The sequence below is a fragment of the Calypte anna genome, chromosome 6 (genome assembly GCF_003957555.1).
Source record: "Calypte anna isolate BGI_N300 chromosome 6, bCalAnn1_v1.p, whole genome shotgun sequence".
In the NCBI taxonomy this organism is placed as follows: Eukaryota; Metazoa; Chordata; class Aves; order Apodiformes; family Trochilidae; genus Calypte; species Calypte anna.
Window position 1 is genome coordinate 32,064,846 of NC_044252.1, and position 27,542 is coordinate 32,092,387.

The 27,542-nt window shown below is 41.9% G+C and overlaps 1 protein-coding gene across 1 annotated transcript in view; it reads right to left on the bottom strand.

The window, feature by feature from the left end:
- Positions 1-10,520: 10,520 nt before the first annotated feature.
- Positions 10,521-27,542, bottom strand: part of CHST15 (carbohydrate sulfotransferase 15) — a 44,129-nt gene continuing 27,107 nt past the window's right edge. Inside the window, exons 2-8 of the mRNA XM_030453650.1 lie at positions 24,568-25,650; positions 23,454-23,793; positions 21,468-21,614; positions 17,384-17,540; positions 15,065-15,221; positions 12,354-12,501; positions 10,521-11,156 (exon numbers count right to left, since the gene is read on the bottom strand). Coding sequence (XP_030309510.1) covers positions 10,966-11,156; positions 12,354-12,501; positions 15,065-15,221; positions 17,384-17,540; positions 21,468-21,614; positions 23,454-23,793; positions 24,568-25,155 — 1,728 coding nt within the window. The 5' untranslated portion in view covers positions 25,156-25,650 and the 3' untranslated portion in view covers positions 10,521-10,965. The remainder of the gene's footprint in view (positions 11,157-12,353; positions 12,502-15,064; positions 15,222-17,383; positions 17,541-21,467; positions 21,615-23,453; positions 23,794-24,567; positions 25,651-27,542) is intronic.

Sequence of the window (27,542 nt, forward strand, 5' to 3'; positions counted from 1 at the left end):
AAAAAAAGTAAGCCAATTATTGTTAAAGAAATACTATGGAATCAGTGGAATTTATCCTCTATTAAATGGGGACACAAACTCCTGTTTCTGTGCTTGTTTCCAGATGTTAAATGCCAGCTCTGCAAAGAGAAACCATTTTGAGGAGGCTCTTGACAAACCATGGATCAACACGGTTGTTCAACAACCATGAGAGGCAAAGAAAAAAAAGGCTCCACAATGATGTTATGAGATGTCACTTCTACTCTTTTTTTTTCTAGTCTTTTTCTTTAATTTTTAAGCCAAACTTTGAATATGTTCCACTTTCTATACTAATGGTAACCAGAGCACCATGATGACACCTGAAACTGTGATGGTACATCTCACTTCACCTCTACAACTAGTACTTAACTCCTATCTTACCAAATCTGTAACTATTTCCTTCTAAATTATGTGGATCATCCTTGTTCTGCTTCCTTAAACTTAGCAGAAGGAAAGTGAAAAAGTTCTTGGAATAATGAGCTAAAAGAATATCAGATTTTATAGAGACAGCTCCAGTCCTGCCATCCACAAAACAATGGCATTATGTAACTGGGCAAGAGCTGGCTTTTTAATAGAAACCATAATAAATATGGTAAATGAGAACATGTGGTGTTAATCAGTTCAAGGAGTGCTCTGTGTTCTTGTGTTGGCAATTCCTCCTCCTTTAGCTCAGATTTGGTATTTCCTAAGAGTCTCAGGTGCTGGGAGGAAAAAATGCTTTTTTATTTATATAGTGTTTGCCACAGTAAAAGCATAAAATAGCAATTTTTTTAAGGTTAGAATATAAGCAGAATCTCATGTGAAAATAAATTAATGCAAACTCTTGACTTTTGAGGAACTCTACCCTTAGTGACCAACCTACCAGCAGCCAACCTATGGATTTAACCTGACTGCCTGGCTCCCAAAGTTTGCCTCAATCCTGGAAAAGGGCTGAGGGTACAGGACCCATCAGAACCCCACAGAACCACTGGAAGACCCCAGCCCATGAAGAACAACACTACACACACTGAGGACAGATTATATTACAAGTCATGGCAATGAGTATTTTCTTTAGAGGTCCAGCAGCTAAACTTATTTAATGGGTAAGAGTCTCAACTTTGTTTAAAAAAGGAGTTCCTTTCCCACCCCCAAACTTGCAGGCAAAACAGGAATATGAAATAGAAACCTGTGGATAAGAGGGAAACACGAGCTCCAGGAAAAGCCCAAGTGTTTTTCTTTAATTAATCTCATATTTCATGGGATTGGACTCAATACAAGGGCTTAGCAGCAGTTCACATGCAATATAGAATACTTTTAATTAAAACTGAATTAACTGAAAGTCGAGGATTCCTTATGTAACCAAATGGTTGGGGGTTTTTAGGGAGGTTTGCTGGGTTTTTGCAGCTACACTGTGGTCCAAGAGATCCCCAACCTTATTCAGGAGTGCTCAGGAAAACCAGCATCCCTCAGAGCATCTTTACAGGATGAGTTACCTGCTAATGATGGCTGAAACACACCTTTTGTAACAATTAAGATGCCATCCTGGATTTTCCCCCACAAAGGGTGTGTGCATGATAGGAAAGACCACTAGGAGCTGAGGTTTAGTTAGAGACATAAACCTGGTGCTTGATAATATCAATAAAACTCAGTATTTTGATGAGTGGGTAGAATTAATCTGGTAGCAGAAGTCCCAAGTCCACTCTCAAATAATTTTTTTAATTTGGACCTGTGTGAAGTCCACTGAGAAACAGCAAAACCATTCACATGTATTTCATGTTGTTCCAGTTTTAGTTGGGTTTTCTTCCACAAGCAACAGATTAAACTGAATTTCCTCTCAATCACTCAGCATGGGGATCCAGTACCAGAAATTCTCCTTGAAAAGCAAAGTGCAAATCTCTGATCAACAAGAACAACCAACAAACACACACAGAACTTGACTCCCAGCTGAAAAGGTACAGGATGTAAAACTTACTATAAGATTATAAGAGGTAAAAATGGAAAAGATAAATACATCAAAATGCAGAATGTGCAGAGTTGGGGTGGAAGTGCTCTCTTTGTCTCCCTTAGAAGAAGCCTGCAGAAAGGATGTGCAATAAAAAAAATAAATAAAATATAGATTAAATAAAATAAAAATATAAAAATATAAAAAAAATATAAATATATAAATATATGAAAAATAAAAAATGCCACTAATTACAAGTACGTTGAGGATGAGAGGCAGGATTCTAATGATGAAAATTCTCTTTGGAAATGGTAGCAAAGAGTATTCAGAAGATAGAAGCAAAGTGGGTCTCAACCCGAGTTGAATTCAGAGTTGAATGGAAAGAAGAACAAAGCTCAGCAAGGCAATATTGACCTGGAAAAAGGTGCTTCCTCATAAATGGAAAATTCAAGCCTGGCTATGATGCTTCTAAAGACAGAAAGTGTGACAAATTTCTCCAGATGGTGAGAATTATACAGGAAATTATCCCTTGGCCTGAAGGTTTCCCTGCTCTAAAGACAGTTCCATCCAGGAATGGGCTGGTTTCTGTACAACAGTTTCTGCAGCAGCTCGTTCTGGTAGCTGGTTAGTCTGACAGGCTGAAGCCAAATAATAAAAAAAAAAAAGAATTTCTTACAAACAGACTGAGAAATGCAGTTTAAATTTAGTGGTTGAAATGCCAAGAATAAGCAGAGAGGAACTGATGGAAAATGAACTTCAAGTGTGACTGCAAGAAGTGTTGGCTGCAAATCCTTTTAACCAGCAAGCTGACAAAATGAAAGAGTTGGAAAACATTTGGATGCTCTTTCTCTCAAACAGATATTTTTAATACTTTAAGGAGGGGAAAGGGACTTTAGTGGCTGAAAAGATAGCTCAATATTCCAGGCTGCATGATGAGGTTTAATAAAGAGGAGGAGCTGCAATAATGAACTTGCCGTTAGAATCATGCTGCTCATATTGCTGTTCCATGGAGGGGATGTTACCTCTGTTTGAATATTATGGTCTGTTATCCAGAAGTTTGCAATGGGATTTTACAAGAGTTCCCACACAAACAGAATTCAGTTCAATGATTTTTTTTACCCACCATTTAAAAAGGAAATATTGAATCTTAAAAAGCCTTTGGTCTCAGATACTCATGGCTGATGATTTCCTCTGCTAAGACACTTTATATTTGGGTAGTGATATTGTTATAAAATACTTTTTTGACTACTGGAAGTGCTCTGATATCTGTTCTGGATGTATAACATATCTCACACACCGAGATAAGACATAGATAGGCTGCAGGAAGGAGGTGAGGAGGGATCTGACCCTTCTCAGGGCTTCAGGATATCTTGTTCATCCTTAAAGAAATAAATTCTGTAGTTTGGGAAGATTATTTTAAGTATAACTGGACTGGAAAATACTTCATACAAATAGTAATTTTTGCTTTCTTTTTCATATAAAGGAAAAGCATGATAGTTTTCATGAGGGAGGGGGATGATAAGTGTAAAGAGATCAAAGCTTCTTTTAATATTACATTATTGTGACTATTAATAAACTTCTCTTCCCTATATAACAGCTTCCTCAGGGCAATTTGAAAGAGCCCTGGAACAGCAAACTTTTACTAACAGGGACCAACTGGAGCATCAAGTCCCATGCTGTGTAGGGCAAGGTAGCCCATCTAGAGGGATGCTTGGTCCAGAAGGATCCTTTAAACCTTACCCAAGGTGACCCCCTGCCCAGATAACTCTGCCTGTTCCAGCAACACCACAGCTGAAGGTGTTTCAGGTTTTAAAGTCTAACATTTCTTTTGATAGCTGCCAAAACAACAATGAACACTGAACACTTTTTGCTAATTTTGCTCCTTTTACAGCTGGAGGACCAATTCACCCAGCACAGGCCAGAGTTTCTCTAAATTAAATCAAATTCCTCCCCCACCCCCTTGCTAGGGCTGTGCTTGGAGCCTTTCATCTCTCTCTGTCCCAGCCTCTCCAGCACCTCAGTTCCTGTACTTCCCAACGTTAAAATTCCCTATTTCCTGGCTGTTCCAGCAGTTTACTTCCACAAATCCTGCTTCCTGTGGTGCTGGACACCCCCAGCTTCTGCTTCCTGTGGTTTTATCATCCTCCTGTTAGGACACTTGTGCTCTTCCAAGTGCTTTGAACCTTCTGGCTTCAGGAAGTCAGGGGGTTGATTGCTGAATTGTTCTGTTCCCAATACCTCCCTTAGCTCCTGCTGTGCTGCCTTAACCCCCCCAGCCTTTAATTACCCAGAACCATTTACTTACCAGGGTGTTCAGTGAGTAATATTCACCTCTGGGACACAGGGGAAAGGGAAAAAGGAGAAAGGAAAAAGGAGAAAGGAAAAAGGAGAAAGGAAAAAAGAGAAGGAGAAGGGAAAGGGAAAAGGGAAAGGGAAAGGGAAAAGGGAAAGGGGAAAAGGGAAAAGGGAAAAGGGAAAAGGGAAAAGGGAAAAGGGAAAAGGGAAAAGGGAAAGGGGAAAAGGGAAAGGGAAAGGGAAAGGGAAAGGGAAAGGGAAAGGGAAAGGGAAAGGGAAAGGGAAAGGGAAAGGGAAAGGGAAAGGGAAAGGGAAAGGGAAAGGGAAAAGGAAAGGAGAAGGAGAAGGAGAAGGAGAAGGAGAAGGAGAAGGAGAAGGAGAAGGAGAAGGAGAAGGAGAAGGAGAAGGAGAAGGAGAAGGAGAAGGAGAAGGAGAAGGAGAAGGAGAAGGAGAAGGAGAAGGAAAAAAAGGAGGAGAGGAGAGGAGAGGAGAGGAGAGGAGAGGAGAGGAGAGGAGAGGAGAGGAGAGGAGAGGAGAGGAGAGGAGAGGAGAGGAGAGGAGAGGAGAGGAGAGGAGAGGAGAGAGAAGAGAAGAGAAGAGAAGGGAAGAGAAGAGAAGGGAAGAGAAGAGAAGAGAAGAGAAGAGAAGAGAAGAGAAGAGAAGAGAAGAGAAGAGAAGAGAAGAGGAAAGACAAAACCTATTTGAAATCAGCTTAATGTAAATGTACAAATTGTAATGTTGCAGAAGCCACACTGAGGCCAGGATTGCTCTGCAGCACCATCTGCTGCATTGAAATATTTAGTAAATCAACTGCAGAAAGGCACCTTCTCAGTCCTGAATCAGGCATCAAGCACATCCAGCTTTGGGTTGAGAAAATGTGTTTCAGGATTCACCCTGGGCCTTATGGCACAGCACAGACAAGGACTGGTTCATAGGCACCTGTTTGGAAGGTATTAATGAAATATATGGGATTGGTTTTTTTTCAAATTGAGGAACTTTTTGCTCATGTTTTGATAGTAAAAGGTATTTTGGGCACCACTCTGTTTGGTAATATCATAGTGAGGCAGCACATAGCTTAGTAAATATTTTTTCATGAGTCCATAAACACTGCCCTGCCTGCTGCCTGTGCAAACCCCACAGAAGGATTTTTCAGTGGCCATGAAGTGTCCCTGTGTTCTTTTCCTAAAATCTTGTGCTGCAGGACAACTAAATAATGCACTGAAAGAAGAAATGCAGAGAAGTCAGGTTTGTGCTTGATCCTTGCAATAAGCAAGCAGGATTTTCATTTGGTACCTCCAAAATCCATATGAGAGGCACTGAGGACTGAGAGGGAATTTTTTATTCAGCAGCACAGGTGAATAGGAAGGTGTGGGGTGACTCCAGCCCACAGGAGAGAAGGGTAATAGTATTCTGGGCATGTTCCCACCTTTTTGTCTAAGTCTCCCAGGGTTCTTTGTTGAGCTATGTGTGAATTACTGAATTATGCTATGGTATTGCTTGGAAAAGACCTTTAAGATCCTCCAGGCCAACTCTAAACCAAGGTCACCCCTAAACCATGTTCCTCAGCACCACAGCTTTGAAATCTCTCCAGAGATGGCGACTCCATCACTGGCCAGATGCAGAAATTATCCTTCATATCCATATCAAACCTCCCCTGGAATCTTGAGGCCATCTCCTCTTCTTCTGTCTCTTTTTACCTGGAGAAAAAAAAAAAACCCAAAGAAACCCAAAGGCAGCAGAGCAAGGGGCTGCCCATTGCACAGCAGCCTCCCCAGCTGCAGCTGAATTTCCAGATATTGCTCTGCCCTCTTGTGGTATCCTGCTGGCCTAATCACACCTCATTTCTTGCTGCTCCTGCACCCCTGAAAAAATTATTCCCTGGTGGATCCCTCACAGCTGGAGGGAAATGTGCAAACTCTGCATGCAGACAGGTTTTGGGGAGCACTGTGCTGCACCCCCCTCTCTGCTCCTGCCCCACAGCAGCAGCATCACACCCTGCCCCTAAAATCACCTTCTCACAAGCCCAAAATTAAAGGAAAATTCTATTTTTGCCATCTCTTACACATCCTCTGGACCAGAGGCCTGCCCTCGGATGGGGCCTCCCACCTAGAGCCTGCATGCAGGGACGAAGGATGCCTGAGAAATCTCCTGATGCCAACTCGTTTTCCCTTCTTAGCTGTATTTGCAGTGCTGCACCCTTGAATCCAGTCCTGTTCTTCTTTTAGCTCATCCCTCTCAGTAATTTTTCCACCCCTGTTTAATGCAGTTTGTACAAGCAGAGTAGAACCCTGAGGAACCCACTTTTCTGTGGATCCCATATCCACCTTTTCTCACCCTGAGGCTGAAGTCATGTCTGAGGTGGGCTCAGCTGATACAACCCCACTGTTTCTCCAAGATATATCATTAATAGTGGCCCAGAGGAGGTTTAGTTTGGATATTAGGAACAATTTCTTCCCCAAAAAGGTCACCAGGCTCGAGCACAGGCTGCCCAGGGCAGTGGTGAAATCCCCATCCCTGGAGGGATCTCAAAGCTGTGGAGATGCTGAGGGACATGGGGCAGTGGTAGCCTTGGCACTGCTGGGTTAAGGGTTGGACTTGATGCTTTGAAAGGTATTTTCCAACCCAAATAATTCTGATTCCCTGATGCCAGAGCAATCCCTGGCTGGGCACAGCACAGAGCACTGCACATGATGACCACAAGATGGGAGTGGAACACAAACCTTCCCCTTCCAAACTCCAGCTGCTCTTCAAACACAGCCTCCAACATGCCCTGCAGAAAGTTCATCTCCCAGGAGCAACTTTTTATGACACCGTTGAGCTTTTCCTTTAATAAAAGGACGTTTGTCTTGGTGAGGAAAAAGATCTATCGTGAAGTGTGGCAGCTTCACCCTTTATCTGCAGCTTCTGACCTTGGAGCACACACACGCCTGTGCCCAGACCCAACAGATAACACAGAGGGTGTAAACCAGGGCCTGTTTTCCTTAGCAGGAGACTTTTTGTTTTACTCTCCTCCTTCCAAGAGGCTTGGCCCGACCACACAAGGTCTTGCAAAAAACCCCCACATTTCACATTCCTCTGCAGTAGTAGCAAGAACATTTGGACCCGACCTTTCCCTCAGTGCCTTCGTGCTCTGGGGAGCTGCATCTTTGCTTGATGACTTTTGTTCAGCAGAGATAAGAGGAAAACAGAATGAGACAGAGATTTGCTGAGCTCTTTGCAAAGAGCCACTGCTACGCTTTGGCAAATAGGATGATAATATTGTTTTGGTAGCAAGTCTAATTTCTTAACAAATTACCAGGCTGGGGATGCAAGTCAGCTCGGGGCTAGGGTGAATAATAATAGTGAATTCTTTCGTCCTTAGAATCACCAACAGAAAGGGAACTGGGAGAACTTGGGGTGAGCTTTATCCTACACAAGGATTTGCTGTGAGATGGGAGTGAAGGCAGAGAATGGCAGGGGTACCACTCTCTGCTCCATGGGTCTGGTGCCCAGCATGGACACACTGCTCAAAATCAGGTGGTTTTTTTCATTTTACTCTGAGTCACCAGATCAATACTATTTTTACAGGTTGGACTAAAAAGCAACATCCTTCCCTCCATGATGTGCCAGTTAATTTGCTACTTTTTGATATCTAGCCGTGCCAAAACCCAAAGGTTGCAATGCCTGAAATCAAGAGATGGTATTTTGGAGCTCACAAAAGAGATGAAGACATAAAAGCTTCCTCATTGGAAATTCCACTTTCAGAAGGACCTCAGGCTTCTAACAGCTCATCAATAGCTGTCACCCCTTCCCCATGTGTTATTGTGCCACACAGTGAAACTCAGGGCACCACCAGAGGGCACCACCTCTGTTGAGCTTACCCACACTTGGACACATCTTCATCCAGGGAACCTTCAAATTTTCTTCTTCCTCTGAGTCAGAATTAGGCAAGACAACGACCTAGCAGGGTGCTAAATATGATCCAGTCTAAATTAGAAAATTTAGGAAGGATTATTTGGCTTTAGGGTACAGGGCAGAGAGAATCTCTCCAACCACAGGGGTCTGCTGGCTGAAATTCAGCACCATCCCTCAGTGTGCCCCAAACCAACACGTGTGGTGTGTCCATAGAATTAATGCTCATGCTAAAAGATAGTGACAGATACATTCATTAGCTTTTAGGTCTGGTAAAATAATATCATTAGGTCATGGTTGTAGCTGACAACTCAATACAAATATCTGATCAGGTTAGCAAAAGACTCTATGGGGTTCTGCTGACCACACAGAGCTGACTGTAACTCAGAGCACAGCTGGCAGAAATCTTTACTGCAAATAAATTGTCAACTCAGTTCATGCTGCTGTGACACTTTTTTTTTTTTTTTGGTACCAGTAAAATAGTTCCTTCTCAGTTCTCAAACCATTTTTGCTCTGTAAGCATTTCTGAGCCAGACCTATTCTGCTCTGGTTGTCTGGAACTGCTTCCCTAAATGACTTCTTTTAAGCTTTCCAAACTTTTACACAGCACATTACCAGGTGTCAAAGGACCTAGGAATGGTCTCTCTTACAAAAATCTCATGGCATCAGTCACATTAGCATGTGTGAAATGTTCAGGGCTGTAAGTTTTCAGCATTAACCCCTTCTTTAGAAATACAAGAGGGAAGAACATGTCCCCCCAGAGGAGGATGGTGAATAAATCACCTTTAGTATTTGGAAATCTATTTCTGAATCTCTACTGGGGGTTGAACACAAAGCTCAAAAGGGCACATGTAGTCAATTAGAGAGGATTCTTTGGGCTTTTGCTACCTAGACACCAGTTTCATTTGATCCACTCAGCAGGGATTCAGAGGAGAAACAAGCAGTTTAGGTCTTGAAAGGAAATTATCAACAGAAAATCTCTTTAAAAAGTCCCTAGCCTAGATACACTCCACTGGCCAGTTCCACCTGCAGGAAGAGTGAAGACCATAGGTGCCAGTGCCCCTAGCCAGGCAGGTTTCAAATCAAATATTGATACACATGTAGATAAAAATCTGGCCACTTCATTCAAATAAAATAAAAGCTTTCATTCAGACAGTCCTAAGTTCCTCCTTCACTTTCAAAATGTTTTTCTTTCTTCCTCAAGTCTGCACATCTCAACTTTTTAAACTAAAAGACACCTTTCCTGAAAAGAAAAGTGTATAATGTGTAACTAATTCATTAGTTAACATACCCTTTATAAAAAGAGGCAAGATATTGTGCATCCTGCCCTTTTATGCATCCAATAACCACATTGCACCATGACTGTCAACTGCAAATTCCTTTGCAATGCAGAGTAATTGTGGAGCATAGAATCATAGAACTGGCTGGGTTGGAAGGGACCTCAGAGATCATCAAGTCCAACCCTTGATCCACTCCTGCTGCAGTTCCCAGCCCATGGCACTGAGTGCCACATCCAGGCTCTTTTGAAATATCTCCAGACACGGAGAATCCACTACTTCCCTGGGCAGCCCATTCCAATGCCTGATCACCCTCTCCAGAAAGAAATTCTTTCTCATCTCCAACCTAAACCTCCCCTGGCACAACTTGAGACCCTGCCCTCTTGTCTTGCTGAGAGCTGCCTGGGAAAAGAGACCAACCCCCCCCTGGCTCCAACCTCCTTTCAGGGAGTTGTAGAGAGTGATGAGGTCTCCCCTGAGCCTCCTCTTCTCCAGCCTCAACACCCCCAGCTCCCTCAGCCTCTCCTCATAGGATCTGTGCTCGAGTCCCTTCACCAGCCCAGTTGCCTCCTTTGGACCTGCTCCAGCACCTCAATCTCCTTCCTGAGCTGGGGGGCCCAGAACTGGACACAGGACTCAAGCTGTGGCCTCACCAGGGCTGAGCACAGGGGCAACAGAGAGCACTGCAAAAGCTCTCCATGGCCAGCAGCAGACTGTACAGCAAACATTTTCAGTGGGAAAACGTGTGAGTGATCTGAGTAAATGAGACCTATTTGTATCTACATGAACAAAACATGGAGGTCAATGGGTTCATTAAACTGGACACCAACTGTGGGCAGTTGTTTAGATTTCAGTCACCCCCTCCTTACCTGGAACATAAAATTTTCTTTTGCAAGAACTGTGGCTAGGGAAGTCCATTCCTCTTCAAGTTACAAGTTAGAGCTGGAAATTTATGAAAATGCACTTATCCTTTATCTTTGTTTCAGAAATCTTTGTTTCTTTGTTCAGAAATAAGGAAACAAAAACCTGAGAGTGAAGATCGTTTGTGACTATGCTGACAAAAAAAAACAAAACAAAACAAAAAAAAGAAACAAAATTTTAGCTTGAATTCAATTAAAAATTTTAATGACTAAATGACATTGATAGTTTGAAAAAATGAATGGATAACATATATTGAAAATGAGATTACAAGCATAACTGTAGGAAACTGATGTTAATTCTGTGTTGCAGCATCTTACAGAAGGTTAAACTTCAGCATCCCCGTGGAGTGCAAGATACCATCTGTGTACTAATGCTCTTCCACCCTTAGTCTTTTGTCAGGATAAAAGAAGTTGCAATAAACTGGTAAGTAAGATGCTTTCCATTCTCAGAGGGAAAATGGGGTGTAAGTGTTGTGAAGTGTGCTGACTGAAGGTGAGAGTCTCAGCTCATCAATCTTCTCTTTGGAATGGGAAAAAAAATGTAAATAGTCACTCACAAAAATAGAATTTAAAAAAATAAAAACTCCTTTTTGGTTTTTTTTTTTTTTTTTTAGCATTGTATTTCTGGCGTTAAATTTACATATTATGTCCTTTTCCATAAAAAAGCATCATCAAAAAGAACTTGTGCCAGTTTTGTATTAAAAGGCCTATAGAAATCTTTTAAAATTGCCTTTGTGGTTGGTAGCATAGGTCCCAGACTTCTGTCTTCAGGTCGTCTCGTGTTTGAGGCAGGACTCTTGGTAATGAGAGCTTCCTGTTTCTCACTTAGTGGCCCTGTGGAAAAATAGAATATTATCTTAAAATCCTTTCATCAGAAATGCCCCTGCTAAAGAAGACAAATGAGTAACGTGGAAGGTTTGCCAAGGGAAGAAAAATGGAATTTGTGTTAGCAGGAATGATGTTTCAGAATATTGAATCCATGCTTGGATTAGTAAAATAAATCACTGGTAGTAAATATGGAAAGGACGTGTTTTGATATGTTTTGCTTTCACATTCATTAATCATCTCTACAACAAGAAACATCAACCATTTCTGGAGGGGAAAAAAAAAAAATTGTTTTCAGAAAACAACTCTGAGATTGAGTACAACATCCTGTCTGGTTTGGAGCTGCAATTACTTTATACTCTTATTTCATTTTATGGTGTGAGTTCTTTCATTCCTGGTAGAAACCCCACAACCCTCCCTCATGGAAGCCTTTTTTGTGTGTTTTTGGAGTTGGGATTGAAGTGGTTCACAGGTACAGTGATGCTCCTCCTCCAGCCCTTGACAGCCCTTAGCAGGAAGGCAAAAACCCCCAGGCTTTTCCAGCATAACCCATGGTCAGGAAGAAGATGCCAAGCTCTTCATCCATTCAATCTGCTCCATGCAAACTTTCTCATCCTCTAGAGCAGGGTTTGGACCAGCCAGACTATTTTCCAGCCACGTTTTCATCCTCTTGCTGCTCTCAAATCAAACACTGGGCAGCATTTTGTCTGCCACCCTTTCTCTGAGGATGAACAACAGATGCATTCACATTAACCAACACAGCAAAACTACAGTTTCCTCCTCCTCCCCAAATGGAAACCCAACATTTCTTCATGCTTAAGCTGAAATTCTGGGTTGGCCAACCTGGCAGCAAGATACACTTCAAGTTGTTTAAACTGTGTGGTGTAGCTCTTGCACCTAGGTAAACCCATTGCAAACAAGTCTTGAATGCCTGCAGAAGCAGGACTGGCTTCTGTATGATAAAACACATCCCTACAATCTCAATGGTTTGATCTTTTTATATATATATATATATATATATATATATATACTCTTATTAAGACCTTCTAACACCAATCTATCAGAATGTGGGAATTTTAATTTTGCTTGACTCCAGACAACAAGGTTTAATGCATCTTTAAAGAAAAATTCCCAAGTTTCTGGGACTTAGAAGAAGAATAATTGTGCTTTTCTGCAAGTGTTTCAAAACAGGCAGAGGGCACCTACCCAGCTCCAGGAACTGGAACACCATGTGCATGGTGTATTTCACACTTGATGCGTGATCCTCCAGGCGAAGAACAAGGATTTGATCTTTGTCAAAAACTGTCAGCCAGTCCAAAAGATACACAACATAGAGCCCGACCTGCAACCTAACCTGTAAGAACACACACAAGAAAAAAACACCCAAAAAATAAACACTCATTCAGTTTACAACTGTCCAGGATTAACAAACTAAGACTCGTTTCTGTCTCCTGGACAAAAATACCAAATTTGAGAGGAATCATGGAAAGGCAGTAGCTGAACATTTTTTCATCTTCCTGATTTTTAGTGCAGCCTAAGGAAAACTTTGCAAACAGCCATTCTGCTGGTCAGAGATGGCATTTTCCTAAGAGTTTGGCTGTGAATTTACTGCTTAAGCCACAGTCTGGTTGACTCCTGCATGGACTCTACCCTGTGCAGAAGGATGCTTGGCCATCTCCCCTTCCTGCTGCTCCATGTTTGGGATGATCCAACCTTCATGGACACATGGACACCTTTCAGCCCCTGGATGAACAGAAGTGGAAGGGCAGATGCTCAGTCCTGCTGCCTCCTCCAGGGACTAAAGCTGTTTATTTCCCCTTGGTTATCAGCTGGACCAAATCATACTGCCGTGTTCAGTGTCAGGAATTAGGGGTATTTGCTTTATCCTCTGACTGCAATCATTAAAAGCAGATCCAAACTGCAGCAGCAGTACCTACAAACCAGTGCCCATGGTCCATTTTTGGGCCATGCAATGAGAGTACCAGACTCTGTTAAGACCAATGATGTGAAGAACCAGTTTTTCAGCCTGTCCTGACCTAATCTCTGTTTTTCTTCCCTCCTCAATTTTACATAACAAGTTGAAACATAAAAAGGGGAATCTGGTGTGCTTAAAAGTCCAGCCTCCAACTGTGCTTATAAATATTTTTCTGAATGCCTTCAGGGTCAGAAGAGAGAAACATGAAACCCAAGTCATAAGCATCTTTCATAAAAGAGATTTAAAGTCTTCCAATCCCATTATCACAGAAGTCAGATAAATAATCTCTTTATTGACACTGACTTGTGTGACCTACACGGATACCTAAACCCCAGTAAAAGGAGCTGTATTTTGAATTATTGCTCAGCGTGGTGCAGTCACACAATTAACAGAATGACCTCACTGTGGAAAATAACCCTTATTTTTTGCAGTACATAGCAAACCACACACACACCAGACTGCAGCAACTTGGCTGAAGAAGGAGCTATAAAAGCCCAGGGAGGAGGACACTGAGCATCTGTGTTTTGTTGGGAACACCTGCCTGTGGCTCTTTGGAAAGAGGCAACTTCTGCTCATTTCCAGAAGTCTCTTCTTCAGGGAGCTGCCTCAGACAACAAAGGACTCATCAAATCACAGAATTGTTTGGGTTATAAAAGACTTGAAGAACATCCAGTCCAACCACTAACCCAGCAGTGCCAAGGCCACCACCGCCCCATGTCCCTCAGCATCTCCACAGCTTTGAGATCCCTCCAGGGATGGGGACTCCACCACTGCCCTGGGCAGCCTGGGCCAGGGCTTGACAACCCTTTTTGGGGAAGAAATTGCTCCTAAAATCCAATCTAAACCTCCTCTGCCACAGCTTGAGGCCAGTCCCCCAATATCCATCTTCTAGTGAGGGGGCCCAAGACTGATCACAGGATTTGAGGTGCAGCCTCATCTGTGGGGTGTTGGTTGTACACCCTGAGGATGAAGAGAAGAGGAAAAACTTTTCCTGGTTGTCTCCCCACACTGGAAGAAAAGCATTTGTGGAAGCAGATGGCTTGGAGAGCCCTGGGATACTGCCCAGCAGCAGCTTGGGGCTGCAGAGGTGCTGCAGGCCATCATCTAAGACCAGCTGCTCCTGCCAAGATAAGCAAGAGAATTGTCTTGTTTGCCCTACAAGCCTGTGCAATAGAGTTTTATGGTTATTTTATCAAGTGTAAGAGGCAATAACTTCACCCTGGAGACAAAAGAAGGAATTATTCCCTCTAAGTCCTTCAGAGTCTGAGGCAAATAAAATAGGATTGAAAGGCGAACTGGCCAGATGTGATACTTCAAGTCTGTCTCCCATATTATTCTCCCTCCTTAAGCAAATTTTGAAGGCAGCTCAACACTAAAAAAAATGTGAATTTTGGAATACTGAGCCTGTAATAACTTACCCATTGCCCTGCCAACACTTTCTGTGTTTCCCTTTATCATTTCCTGACGTGCACAATTTTAAAACAAAGCAAAACAAAACCAAACACATGCACAAAAAAAAGCAAAGGTTTTATCTAGTTATTGGCAACCTTTTCTTGTGAAAGAATACAGAATTTATTCTGATTTGGAGGCAATTTCATGCCAGAAAGGTCTTGGCCAAGAGCTACTTTTTGGAGAGATCTGCACAAATCTTACATGTTTAACTTTAATCTTCCCTAAATGTGCTGTCCACACACTTGCACAATAGAGAGGCTGTGTTCTTGCTGCTGGCATTCACCAGGGAACAGACCCAGGAGGCAGCTGAGCCAGTACATCAGCTTTTACATGCTGATAAATATATATTTATACCACCTGCTTTACAAATTAAAAGGGCAAAAGCTTTCTTTCTCGCTGCTTATTTACCTGGGATCTGAAAAAACCTGGAGCCAAGGGAGCACAAAGGAAGGAAGGAAGGAAGGAATCAAGTGTTCTTGGAAATACCTACAGGCATGGCATTGTTCAGGGTGTTGTTGTAGACACAGGCTCGTAGGGAAGAATCCAGCACACAGTTTTCAAACAGCTGCAGGGACTCTGCCACTTTTTCATGAAAATCTTCCACGGATTTATTGGCGCTCGCAAAGTACAGATAATCAGAGTACAGCCTGCAAGCAAGGGGTGGGTGGGGGGAATGGTGGAAGAAAGGAAAGAAGATTTATTTCCATTGCTTGCATCAAGGGAAAGGAGAAGGAAAAATGTATTGGGAAACAATACCCACTTTTAGAGACACTGAATCATCGTGGTTGGGAAAGGCCTTTAAGATCATCGAGACCAAACCTCAGTCTTCCACCACCCTTAACCACTAAATCACCTCCTACTACCTTAACCACTAAATCATCTCCCAGAGCACCACATCTACTCATTTCTTTTAAATCTCTAGTGATGGCAACTCCCCCAGCTCCCTGAACAACGTGCTCCAATGCTTCACTATTCTTTAGGTGAAGAAATGCTTCCTAATATCCAGTCTGAACCTCCCCTGGTGCAGCCTGAACCCATTTCCTCTGATCCTATCAGTAGTCACTGGGAAAAGGGGCAAACCCCAACCTCACTACAGCCTCCTTTCAGGTACTTGTAGAGGGCAATAAGGTCTCCCCTCAACCTCTTCTTCCCCAGGCTGAAAAGTCCCAGCTCCTCCAGCCTCTCTATGTAGGAACTGTTCTTTTAATAGGTTAACATCCACTCCATGGAGTTGCTAAACATCCACCTTGCTTTCAAGGTCAACATCCATTGGGAACCTGATCCTAGGTAAAGATTCAAGACAATATTTTCTCCCAAAGGCATGTATATCACTTTAACTTTGTGTTTGAAGAGTAGAACTGCCCTCAGCTGACACTGGTGCCCCACCATATTGGGTGCTCCCCACTTCCATGGATGGAAAGAGTCCTCATCTCAAAAGCTTCAACCTGATTTCAAAAACTACAGAGGGATGGGATGGGTCAGAAAATGATTTTTACATGATCTCCACCCTGGCTACCATCAAGAGTAGGAAAGAGTCCAGATTTCCTCGGGGTTTTTCAAAAAGCTCAGCCTCCAATCTGACATTGAATTTCCACCAAAACCTTTTAATTCAAAGCATTCCATTTTTTGGTTTTTTAAGCTGAAATACTGCAGCCAGGTGAATGGTTGTGCTACAGTCTGTAGTGCTGCCTTCCCCAACCACCCCCATCTCTACTTTGAGGACACATTTTACAATTGCTTAAAATGATTATTTAAATTCAAAACTTCAAACCTCTTCGGGTTGTTTGAAACAACCCAAAATCTACAGGCAAGTAAAATATCTACTTCAGCATTAATCCTTGAAACCTCAATGAAACTTCTCCAAGATGCACATGGTTCAAAGAGACAAGGGAAATGCTGTGACATGGCATAAATATTAGAGTGGCTGAACATAATATTTGAACTTTCTTTCACATTTAGGCTTCGAATCTCTGAGGAGAACCCCAACAATACCTCAGGATTTGAGACAATTTTGTAACACTTGAGAAGGAGTCACTTCCCCCAGTGTTTCTGCAGCACAATTACACCTCCATAGCACCCACTTCTCAAAATTCCAGCTATTTTGTTCAGCCTCTTTCAACCAAAACCCAAACCAAAACAACAGGTGTCTAAGAAATGACCTAAAAAAAAAGAAAAATCAATTTATTTAGGTCTCATTTTATTGCTGCAGTAACCTTTTGCGTTGTACTTACTCTATTTCTTTTTTTAACTTCCCTCGATTTCCACAGGTACTTAAAAACCTATCATTTAATTTAGAAAGCTTAGGCCCTAGTCCAGCACAGCACTTAAGCACAGGAATAGCCCCTCTGCACTCATTATTTATGTCAGTGTTTTGCAAGACCTGGATTTGAATTCCCATCTGAAACAATGAAGACTCTGTTGGTTTAGAAGGGAAGAAAGGGATGTGTTTATTGCTGGATGCTTTTAATTCAATTATAAATATATATTTTTAGAAGAAAAAAATCACAGCAACCTATGGAAGTTGAGGCAGAGACACCCAATACTCTCCATAGGAGACACCAACTAAATGAGCACTGATTTGCATGGCATTCCCAGTGGCAGGGATGCTCACGTGCTGCTTAAAACCTCATCACAACCTCATATGCCAAAAGACACAGAACAAACCCCCCTGTCAGCTCTCATCATGAGCCAAGTAACTCTGTCCAGTGCCACATGAACATTTGTTTTCATCCAAGAGAGCAGAGTGAATGAAATGATTATAGAAAGATAGTTTTTTCTTGCATGCTTCACCCGTGTGATCCTTGCTTACCTTTCAACGGGGTCTCTCAGCATGATGATGAGTTTGGCATTTGGTTGGAAGGCATGGAGAAAATCCTGGATTAAGAAGGGAGGTTCTCCTTCACTGCTGTTGTCATAGAAGAAAATCCAAGCATTATTGTCCCACATTGTCGATGCACTGGCCTCCCCTGGAAATTAATAAAATAAAATAAAAAATCTCTGCTAGTAACCCAGCTCATTCTCACTACTGGAGTAGAAATGGGCTGAATTTTGAACCAATGGAGATTGTTTAAAATTGACTCTGTTAATTTCAATATACTTTGGTTCTTCCAAGTTGATCTGGTTCATAGAATCCCAGACTGGTTTGGGTTGGAAGGGACCTTAAAGCTCATCCATTCCCACCCCCCTGCCATGGGCAGGGACATCTCCCACAGCCCAGGGTGCTCCAAGCCCCATCCAACCTGGGCTGAGACACTGCCAGGGATAGGGCAGCCACAGCTTCTCTGGGAAACCTGGGCCAGGGGCTCAGCACCCTCACAGGGAAGAATTTCTTCCTAATATCCAATCTTAATCTCCCCTTTTCCATTTTAAAACCATTCCCCCCCTTCTCCCCTTGCTCCATGCCCATGGGTCGATGCTGCCCAGAGCCACTGCCCCGTGCCTTGAGACCATTGTGGTGATTAAAGCAGGTTTTATGGATTTCCACCCAAAATATTCCTGTCCACTAACCACAGTGCTTCCCATTAGTGGTTAACACATGTAAATATATGTGAAACACATGTAAATATATTTGATCTGGGCTGGAAGGGACTGCTCAGGGGTTTGGCTGACCCTGCAGCCTGGAGGCAGGAGCTGCTTGCTCTCTGGAAAAGCTCCAAGGGTTGGTTTTAATGCTCCTCACCTCAGAGAAGTCACTTGCTAACAAATTGTACCACTTGACACTAACTAAAGGAAAAAAAAATGTGAAAAGCATCACTCCAGCAGCTCAAAAGTGTTAAGAGCAGAAAGAGAGTCAGTGAGCACATGGAAGATGTTTTGTTTTTCTTTTTAAATGCTCTAAGCAGCAGAATTGTGTTGCTGTGGTTTGAAATATCCCTTTTTGAGAATTAGCTCTTGGCAGAGCTTTTCTATGTAACTACAATTATTCATGCAGATTAAGTCAAATATAAGGAATTACTCAATATTAAACAAAAGAAGAAGTCTGTGGAATAAATCAAGCATTTGGTTAAATGCTTCATTCTGATATCCTTAATTTCTGAAGAAGCTTGATCTGAAAGTAATGCTACAGGGAGAAACACAATCAGTGAAGTCTCAGCACAGGTTATGGGATGCTTCAGCTGCTAAATAAATGATCTGATATGATGTTTTGAATTGTTTTATCTTCCCTGTCCTTTTTAAGTGCCATTTCTGTGGCACACTGCTGTTTAATAAAACATATACAGAAGATTTGTGGAAACTTCCACTCTTTGACAGTCTAGTGAGAGCCAATTCTTCTTAATGATGTCTTTTTTAACCAAAAGGCATGAGATGAAAAAATAACAATGTTGGAGATTTATTGACTTGCACATGATCTCTTTTTTTTTTTTAAATCTCCTGGGAAAGTCTTCTAAAGAAGTAAATATGGCCAAAACATGGCATGAAAAAGTTAGTGGCTTCAGACTTCAGTTTTACATAATGTGATTCATTAGTAAAGTCTGGGAGTTGATAGGAAACACATTAATCTTCTCTCATGTTCAATTTGCCTCTTTTCAGAAAGAGATGTGATCCACTGAGAAAAGCTGGGTGTCCACCAGAGCATTGATTTTTCCCTCTATGTTCACATATGTGCTATCAGAACTGTGAAACCCACCCAGTGCCTTTACACTGAAACAGGCAGAACCTCTTGAAACCACAGCAGAACCCTCCCCAGACATTATAGAATCATAGAATCATAGAATGGGCTGGGTTGGAAGGGACCTCAGAGATCATCGAGTCCAACCCTTGATCCACTCCTGCTGCAGTTCCCAGCCCATGGCACTCAGTGCCACATCCAGTCTCTTTTGAAATATCTCCAGGGATGGAGAATCGACTCCTTCCCTGGGCAGCCCATTCCTGCTTCACCTGGATCAGCTCCCACTTCCCAAAATCTGTGGGAAGCTCAGGAATAAGGGAGGACCACAGGCACGTGGCCAAATCCTACAGAACCTTTAAGAGGGGCTCAAGGTGCTGCTCTAATGCAGCTGGTCCAGGGTTTCAAGAAGGCAAACCTGACCAAAACAAGGTGACTGCCAAAGAATTAAGCTTAGAGGGGGAAAAATTGCAAACATAATTCTGGTCTCTCCTGACTTTTATTGTTTTAATTTCCTGAAGCAGCCAAAAATACTCCTGACAATATGACAGTGTTCTTTTCCAGTTTAGAACAGAGATTAAATATCTGTAAAGAGAATGAGCCATAATAAACATCAGATAAATTAATCACTGCTACAGTGATTATGTCAAATTACTGCAGTGCAACCAAGAAGAGAGAGAAAGAAAAACCCAACAAATTATTTTTATGGACTTAAAGAACATGCAAATTACTAAATTGGCAAAAAGTTAAGTGCATAACCTCTTTATTCAGTCATTAATGGATTAAGATCATACTGTGTTTTCCTAAGACATTCCTCTGAATTTCTCCACAAATAAACAAGACCTGCTCAGGAAGCCTCAGGCTAGAACAAAGTTGTCTTCTTTGGTTCATCTCTAAGCAGATGTTTGGTTTCTTGGGAAAATGCAATTATTCCCCACTAAGAATAAGATCCAGAGAAGCTTAACTGTTCAAAATAATGTAACATGATGAACTACTGAAATGTTTATAGTTTTAATTTCATTTTTCCTTCTAGTCATCTCAAATAAACAAATGGAGTGTTCATAGCAGACCTGATATTTATACAGAATCATTTCAGCCCAGCTAGCTTTGTTTTGTTGTGTTGGTTGGTTTTTTTACCCAGGTCATAAAAGACTGGTTTAATGAGTAGAATAATCCAGGACTTTTCCTGTAAACTTATTAGGAAAAGCAAACAGAACCTTGATGAAACAAAAAACGAGACTACAGGAAAAAAACTCAAAGTGAACTCTACAAAAAAGCTGTAACAGGAGGTAAGGAATTGAAGATGAACATTGCCAATTAGATTAGGGAACTTAATTAGCAGAAGCACTTCACCCATGAAAGGACAGAAGATATAATTGTAAGGAGGAGGAAAACCTCCAGACGTCCTTGATGGCAACATTTCTCAAGACCACATCTTGCAAATTTTGCTCAATGTTGAGTATTTAATGAAGCAAATGATGGTCTTAAAGGGAGGCTGGAGAAGTATTGAACAAATGTGACTATAACCAAGCTTCTGGTTTAAACAGCCTCAAACATCTACACATTTCATCCAGCCAACAAGAGGTTGAATTTTTTTGGTTAGAATGAGACATTAAAAAAAAGTTATTCTGAGGTTATTCCCTCTGAGAGCACGCAGCAAAAAATCTTTTTCTCTATTTTCTGTGGAAAAATGACTTCAGGTCTACTTGAAAAGTTTCTTTTTCAGCAGGGAAATGCCTCTTGAATTTGCAAACTTGCAAAAAAGAAGTTTGAAGGAGTCAGTAAAGTCATCCTCCCTTTTTTTTTTTTTTTTTTTTTTTGTAGAATCATAGAATGGTTTGAGTTGGAAGGGACCTTAGAGATGACCCAGTACCACCCCCCTGCCATGGTCAGGGACACCTCCCACAGCCCAGGTTGCTCCAAACCCCATCCGACCTGGAATTCTACACTTCCAGGGATGGGGCAGCCACAGCTTCCCTGGGCAACCCACGCCAGGGTCTCTCTTTTTTAGAAAAAGATTTAATTAAATTAAATGCTGCTGTCCATCAGACATTTATGGCTTGCTCAGGTCTTTTCTAAAGCTAATCACAACTTTTTCACCAAGCAACTAACCACCCTCCTGAGAAAGAACTTCTGCACCATCCCTGCACACCAGAGAAAACCAATCTCAGGAGCTCTGTGCCATGAACCAGTCAAACCTGGGAAAACATCCTCCTCCTGCCTCAGCTACAGAATCTGCCCACCTGAAGCTACAAGAGCCCCATTTCAGAGGCTGTAGCTGCCCTACCAATGATGATGTTGTTCGTCTTGCCACGTTCTCTGACCCCTTCACTCTGCAGCACTCCCTGAATCTGATGAGCTGCTAAATCAAAGAGATCCAGGTAATCCTCCACTGGGTAACGCTCATGAAACCCATCCCGCAGGCGGATGATCCCTAAAAACAGTGAAAAGAGAGAAAATAAACCCAGGGTTAATAATAATAACAACAACAACAATATCAGGGCAAAGTTAATTGCAGCTGTAAAGCAAGATATTACTTCATTGGTGTGGCTGGAGCTGAGCCAGCTAAGAGCAGCCCAAAATTAGACCAACAAAGTGGAACCCTCAGATAAAAGTGTCAATAGTGAAGCAGGGGAGATTCCAGATCCTGCACAATTAAGCTGTAAAATTCACAGAGCTAGGAAATACCTGAAGTGTTCTGGTTTATGGCTCCTGTGTGAATAGCCTGCATTTGTTTTCTTCTCAGTTTTGGAATGAATATTAAAGAGCAGATCCTGCATTCATTTTTTTTACCTATAGATATTGAAGTCATCTTGGCCTCCCACTAAATCCACTGTATTGAGGTTCTGGTGCCAGATATGCAAATCAGCAGGCACTTATCAAAGTCAGGAAAGTGGGAAATTATTGATGGTTTTATCTTTCCCAAGTACAGCAACAAAGCTCCATGATAGCATCTTCTTCTTCTCCCTTTCTTCCTTACACCCCAGGCTGTACTCAGCACCACCCTCTCCCTGCTTTTCTCAGGATCTCAGGCCATAATTTTGATTTTTATACTCCTTTTCCCACTCTTCTTTCCCAATCTAGTCACTTCATTTTTCCATCAACCCTGCCCATGCTCCTCTTTGCATCCTTGCTTCTCACCACTCCACAAGAGAGTTTCTCAAGCAGGCAGAGGTCAGGGACCACAGCAGGAAAACAAGAGAACAGGAGCAAAACTGAGCATGGAGCAGGACCTCTCAGCTCTCCCTTTCCTGTTCCCACAAGGGAAATAATCATCAATTAAGATTTAATGAGGATAGGAGAAAGCTCAGCAGTGTATTTTGAGTTGTTTGGAGGGGATGAAAAGTACATGCATGGTGCTACAGTCTGCCTTGGGTTTTTGCCACCCCACTTATGGGAAGAGAAATTGTGGCCAATAGCCAGGAAAGGGAGACAGTCAAACTGGGACAAAGTTCTGTAGAGCATCAACCATCCCAGAAGAACTGGAAAGTGGTGATTTGTGAAACGGGGCATCCCCAGGAGGGCTGTTTAGCTTCAGCTGAAATTAGTCAGTCTCATAAAAAAATCCACTGAATCATAAACAAAGAGACTTTCTTCTCCAGATAAATGTTATAAACTGAACCAAGCTCATAGCCAGGAGCCTTGGAGTCATACCCATTAGAAGGGAAACTAACAGTTTCACTTGTTAGTCTGTTTGTCATATCATACTTTTCCATTATTTCTTTTTTTTTTCCTCTTTTTTAAAAATAAATAATGGACCTTCTCAAGGTTTAACCCCAAAACTTGATGAAACAAAAGCAACCTTCTGAGCACCCATCACCCTGCTTGCTCAGAGTGATTGACTCTGGGGGTTGCAAGGAAAGCCAAAAAAGAGCAAATCCATTTTATTTAAAAATAAATAATGCACCTTCTCAAGGTTTAACCCCAAAACTTCATGAAACCAAAGCAAGTTGGAACCTCCTGAGCATCGTTCTGCTTGCTCAGAACGATTAACTCCAGTGGTTGCAAGGAAAGCCAATAAAGAGCAAATCCATTTTATTTAAAAATAAATAATGCACCTTCTCAAGGTTTAACCCCAAAACTTCATGAAACCAAAGCAAGCTGGAACCTTGCTTTGGAGCACCCATCACCCTGCTTGCTCACGACTGACTCCAGCGGTTGCAAGGAAAGCCAATAAAGAGCAAATCCATAAACTCCACCCCAGATATACCCAAGAAACATCACATTTTAACAGAACCAACTCTCCTGGACACCAGTGGACACCTCTACTCACCAAACCTTTTTCTTGTCCACCAGTGTGGCTCCTTGATTGCTGAGAAGCGAACATCAGGGTGCAGCCTGAGGCGGTCGTACAGGTCCGTGGTGCCACACTTGGGTTGCCCAATGATGTAAAAATGGGGGAGACAACGTAAACGGTAGTGTTTGTCCTGGAAATGGTACAAGTGGTTCCAAAATACCTTCCTGAGGTAATCAAAGATGATCCGGAAGCGTTTGGAATAGAGTGCATAGGAGTTTGTTGCATAAGGGTCTGTGGTGGTGTTTCCCCGGTACTCTTCGTACCAACAAGGGTTCTTGCTATTTGGAAGGAATTTGTTAGGAATTACTGAAAACATCTGCAACACAAAGAACAACAATTTCAGTCAAAGCAGCACGAAAATAAAATTAACAGTTTTACTTCTTTAACTTGGCACTGTAAAAGAACACTTAGAGAAACACTATGTGGGCATTTTAAGCCTTGTTTTTTAGCTACAGAGTCACAGGATTACAGAATGCTTTGGGGTGGAAGGGATTTTATAGATCACCAACTGAACCTATTTATTCTTATGACCCTGGAACTGAATCTTGTACAATTGGTTGGACTGGGAGGAGGAGAACATTTTGAAATCCTTTAAGGACAGAAAGGACCTCAATAATCCCCTAAATCCCCTTTAATTTTTGAAGGTAAACATGTAATACCCAAATTAAATTATCCTCCAGTTTTGAACTCTGAAATACGAGGTTTGCAGGAATTTTTACACTGGTAATCAGGTCTTAAAAAGGCTCCTTTCTTATTTACCACTTTAGGTGACTGGCAAGTATCAGCTGTATGAGACAACATAAAAATTCAGTTTTAAATTGAATTTTCAATTGAAATTTCAAGCTGTAAAGCTGCCAGAAGACTGCCTGATTTTTTGATTCAGATGTCAAGAACATTTCTGTAACTCATCTATTCTGCCCAGGACCCAGAAGGGTGGGATCTATAGCATCAACTTAAATCAGGAGGCTCTGGGTGGTGTAAACCACTATATGAACATCCAAGCACTTTAATCTTGGCAAAAAGATGGACCCAAAAGTCCTGAAATCAATAAGTACACAGCAGTTTCAGATACATTTAAATTCATACTCACATGTGGCTCTTGTTTCCTCAGCTCTGCTAAATCCGGGCGCTGCCTTGTTACAAACTCTATCTTTGAAGTAATAGTGTCAATAATTAATTTAATGCTTGGATAATCCTTTACGTATGAAATATTCATTTTAGAAGGCTGGTAATGGTCTTTCAAGTCACTAAGGCTTTCATTGTCCATTAAGCTTGGATTGCTAATAAAAGCTCCATAATGGAAGGGAGATGGTATTAACAACAAGCCATGCTTGGCTCCAGTTAGGATGTATGATGCCATCACCAGAGTCATTATGATCAACCCAAATATCAAGCTGCATAGCTTTCCCTTCCTCAGGCAGAAAAATCCATTCCAGCTTTCGCTGGGATCAGTCCTTACTTCCAGAACTGCCAACAACTTCATCTGCTTGCTGTCGGTGTACAAAGGCACCTGATTTGCTCCTTTGCAACCAGGACACTTCTGGTTCTTACCACTGGGTCCACAGCATCTGATGCAGTGTCTGTGCAAGTCATTTGGTAATAAATGTATGCAGCAATTAATGCAATATCTCATATTACTGCTGTTGAACTCCTGTATTAATGAGCCAAGCACAGCCATCAAAATGTTGCTGAAACGTAGGAGTCATCTTCTGTAAGGCTGGAATTATTTAATTCCTTGAGGGATCCTACAACTGCTCAGCAATGCAAAAGGACAGGTTCAAATCAGGAGAGTTAAAAGCACTCAAATAGTTACAAATGCCATATCAAATAAAAAATTTTTAAAAATCCCACAACCAACAGGGAAAACCAGAGGTGCTGTGGATGTGGTTTCAAGAATTTGGCTCAGTAAGAGGAATGTGGTGAAGTAAAAAGCAGCTATGGAGCTGGCTCAAGTTTTTCCCATTGAAGAAAAGGAGAAGGAAGAAAAACTGTTACGTAGCTTGGTAATATGCAAAAGGTAAAAATAACTCATTGTCCTCTGAGTTATGCTGGAGCAGGCAAATATGGGTAGAAAGTCCCATGTGTCCTCAAAACAAGTGGGTTCCACACCAAACTGCTGCTGGTGGAAGCTTCATCTTCCCAGAGGTGCTTTCAAAGATTTGCATTGTACAACCTAAAGAAAAAAGAAAAATAGATAAACAGACAGGCATAAAATTCACCTTCATTCAAAACCTACCACAAGTAATTTCACAACTGTACGTGGAAGATGTCATCTCTTTGCTGTGTGTATTAACTACATTAATTTTGATATTAAACCCAGGTTATTCATGCTCACAGTGAGCTGTCCTTTCTTTACCATCACCCATCTGTTGACATGAACGTGCAGTTGATGGTACCACAGGTAACATCACCCCCTTCCCTCAGCTCCTCACCAACCCATCCAACACATTTTCAGCTGCTCTTTGAGGATGGCAGGATTTTGGGGACAGTGTTCACTAACACAGGTTTAAGTATTCCCAAGTATTCCTTCTCTATCTGTGCCCTGAAACCAGCTGTCCTGGTGGTTAAGAGGACCCAAGGCAATTACAAGAGTCTCCTCTCAAGCATGAGATAAAAATCCAAACAAACAAAATAAATCCTCCAAGTCCACAAGTAAAACCTTCAGGAAACTGAAGGGATTAAATAATGGACACAAGCAAAACTTGTGACAGGATCTCTGGTTCCTGGACCCAATTCTTCTGAGATGAGAGCAGCCACCTGTGACTCCCTGCAAAGCCACCAAGAGACTTTCAGCTCTACTGAGCCAAACATGTTTTCAAAACAGCACTAAAACCAGCCAGATATGTCACTTAAATGGACAATCAGTGCTGCAGCTTCAAGACAGGACCCTGGATCCAGCAGATCCTCTTAATGATGTGCATTTTGGTGTGGGAGAGGTGATGCAGAAGCAGATGTCCCTTTGCACTCCTGGGTCCTGTGGAGGTCTCTGTGTCCACACAGACCAGAGGCTGAAGCATCTTGCTGCACAGGGTAGGTGCCATCCTCCTTGAAACACTTCAACACCACGGCTGCTTGACCAGAACTGTTTTAATGTCAAGCTTTGGTCCATATCTGCCTTGTCACAAACAATCATCAACTTGGAGATGTGCTTAAAGCATCTTTATGCATAGTTCCTCTAGAACTATGTTTTCCTGGTCTGCCACAACCCACATTTTTCCACAGACCACCCCAGTATGAACCTGAATAGTTCAGCAATAAGCAGTTTTAACCACACTGTGATGAAGAAGTTCAATATTACCTTTATGACTGACCTTTATGTGCAAGACCAATGAAGGACAAACAGACTCCAGAGGAACATAAACCACTGTATATATAAAACAAGTTGGGAGAATTAAGAAGCCTGACAGCTCTATCCAAACAGAATAATCACTTTTGCACAGACTATGGATAATGAGATGCCAATTAATCAAACTATTTTTCATCTAAATTTAGCCTTTTTTATCATTAACTTTGCTAGACCAGAGCTCATTGCTTTATGGGGTCTCTAAAGTTCCAACATTCACTTTTACCACTTAAATTAAAACACATTTCCATACATCACCATAATTGAAATATGGAATAAGGGAGATGTTTGATAACTCACACTTAGAAGTGTGTTATCAAAGTAACACACACAAAACCCCAGCACTGTTTGAATTCTCATATAGGTGCAATTCTTGTTAGATTAAACCTCAGTAACCACGTATGATTTTTTCTTTTTCTCATTCCTTTATTAGTGGGTCCCCCCTCTGGAGCCAAACTGGTTGCTGCTTCTCTACAAAACCTCATCTAGAAAACCCAACTTTTCTTTTTAATTCTTGACAATCATTGACCAAACTCTATTTGGAACTCCTGACTCATTCACACAGAAGTGTCCATGTCAGATGGGGCAGGCACTTCAGCTCCTGGTTTGCACATCAACCTTTGAGTTGGGTATGAGACAAAGAACTTTGGGAAACTTATTTGTATTCTTGTTGTTTCTCTCACATATTGGAGAATTTCTGCAATCAGAGTCAGCAGGCTGCA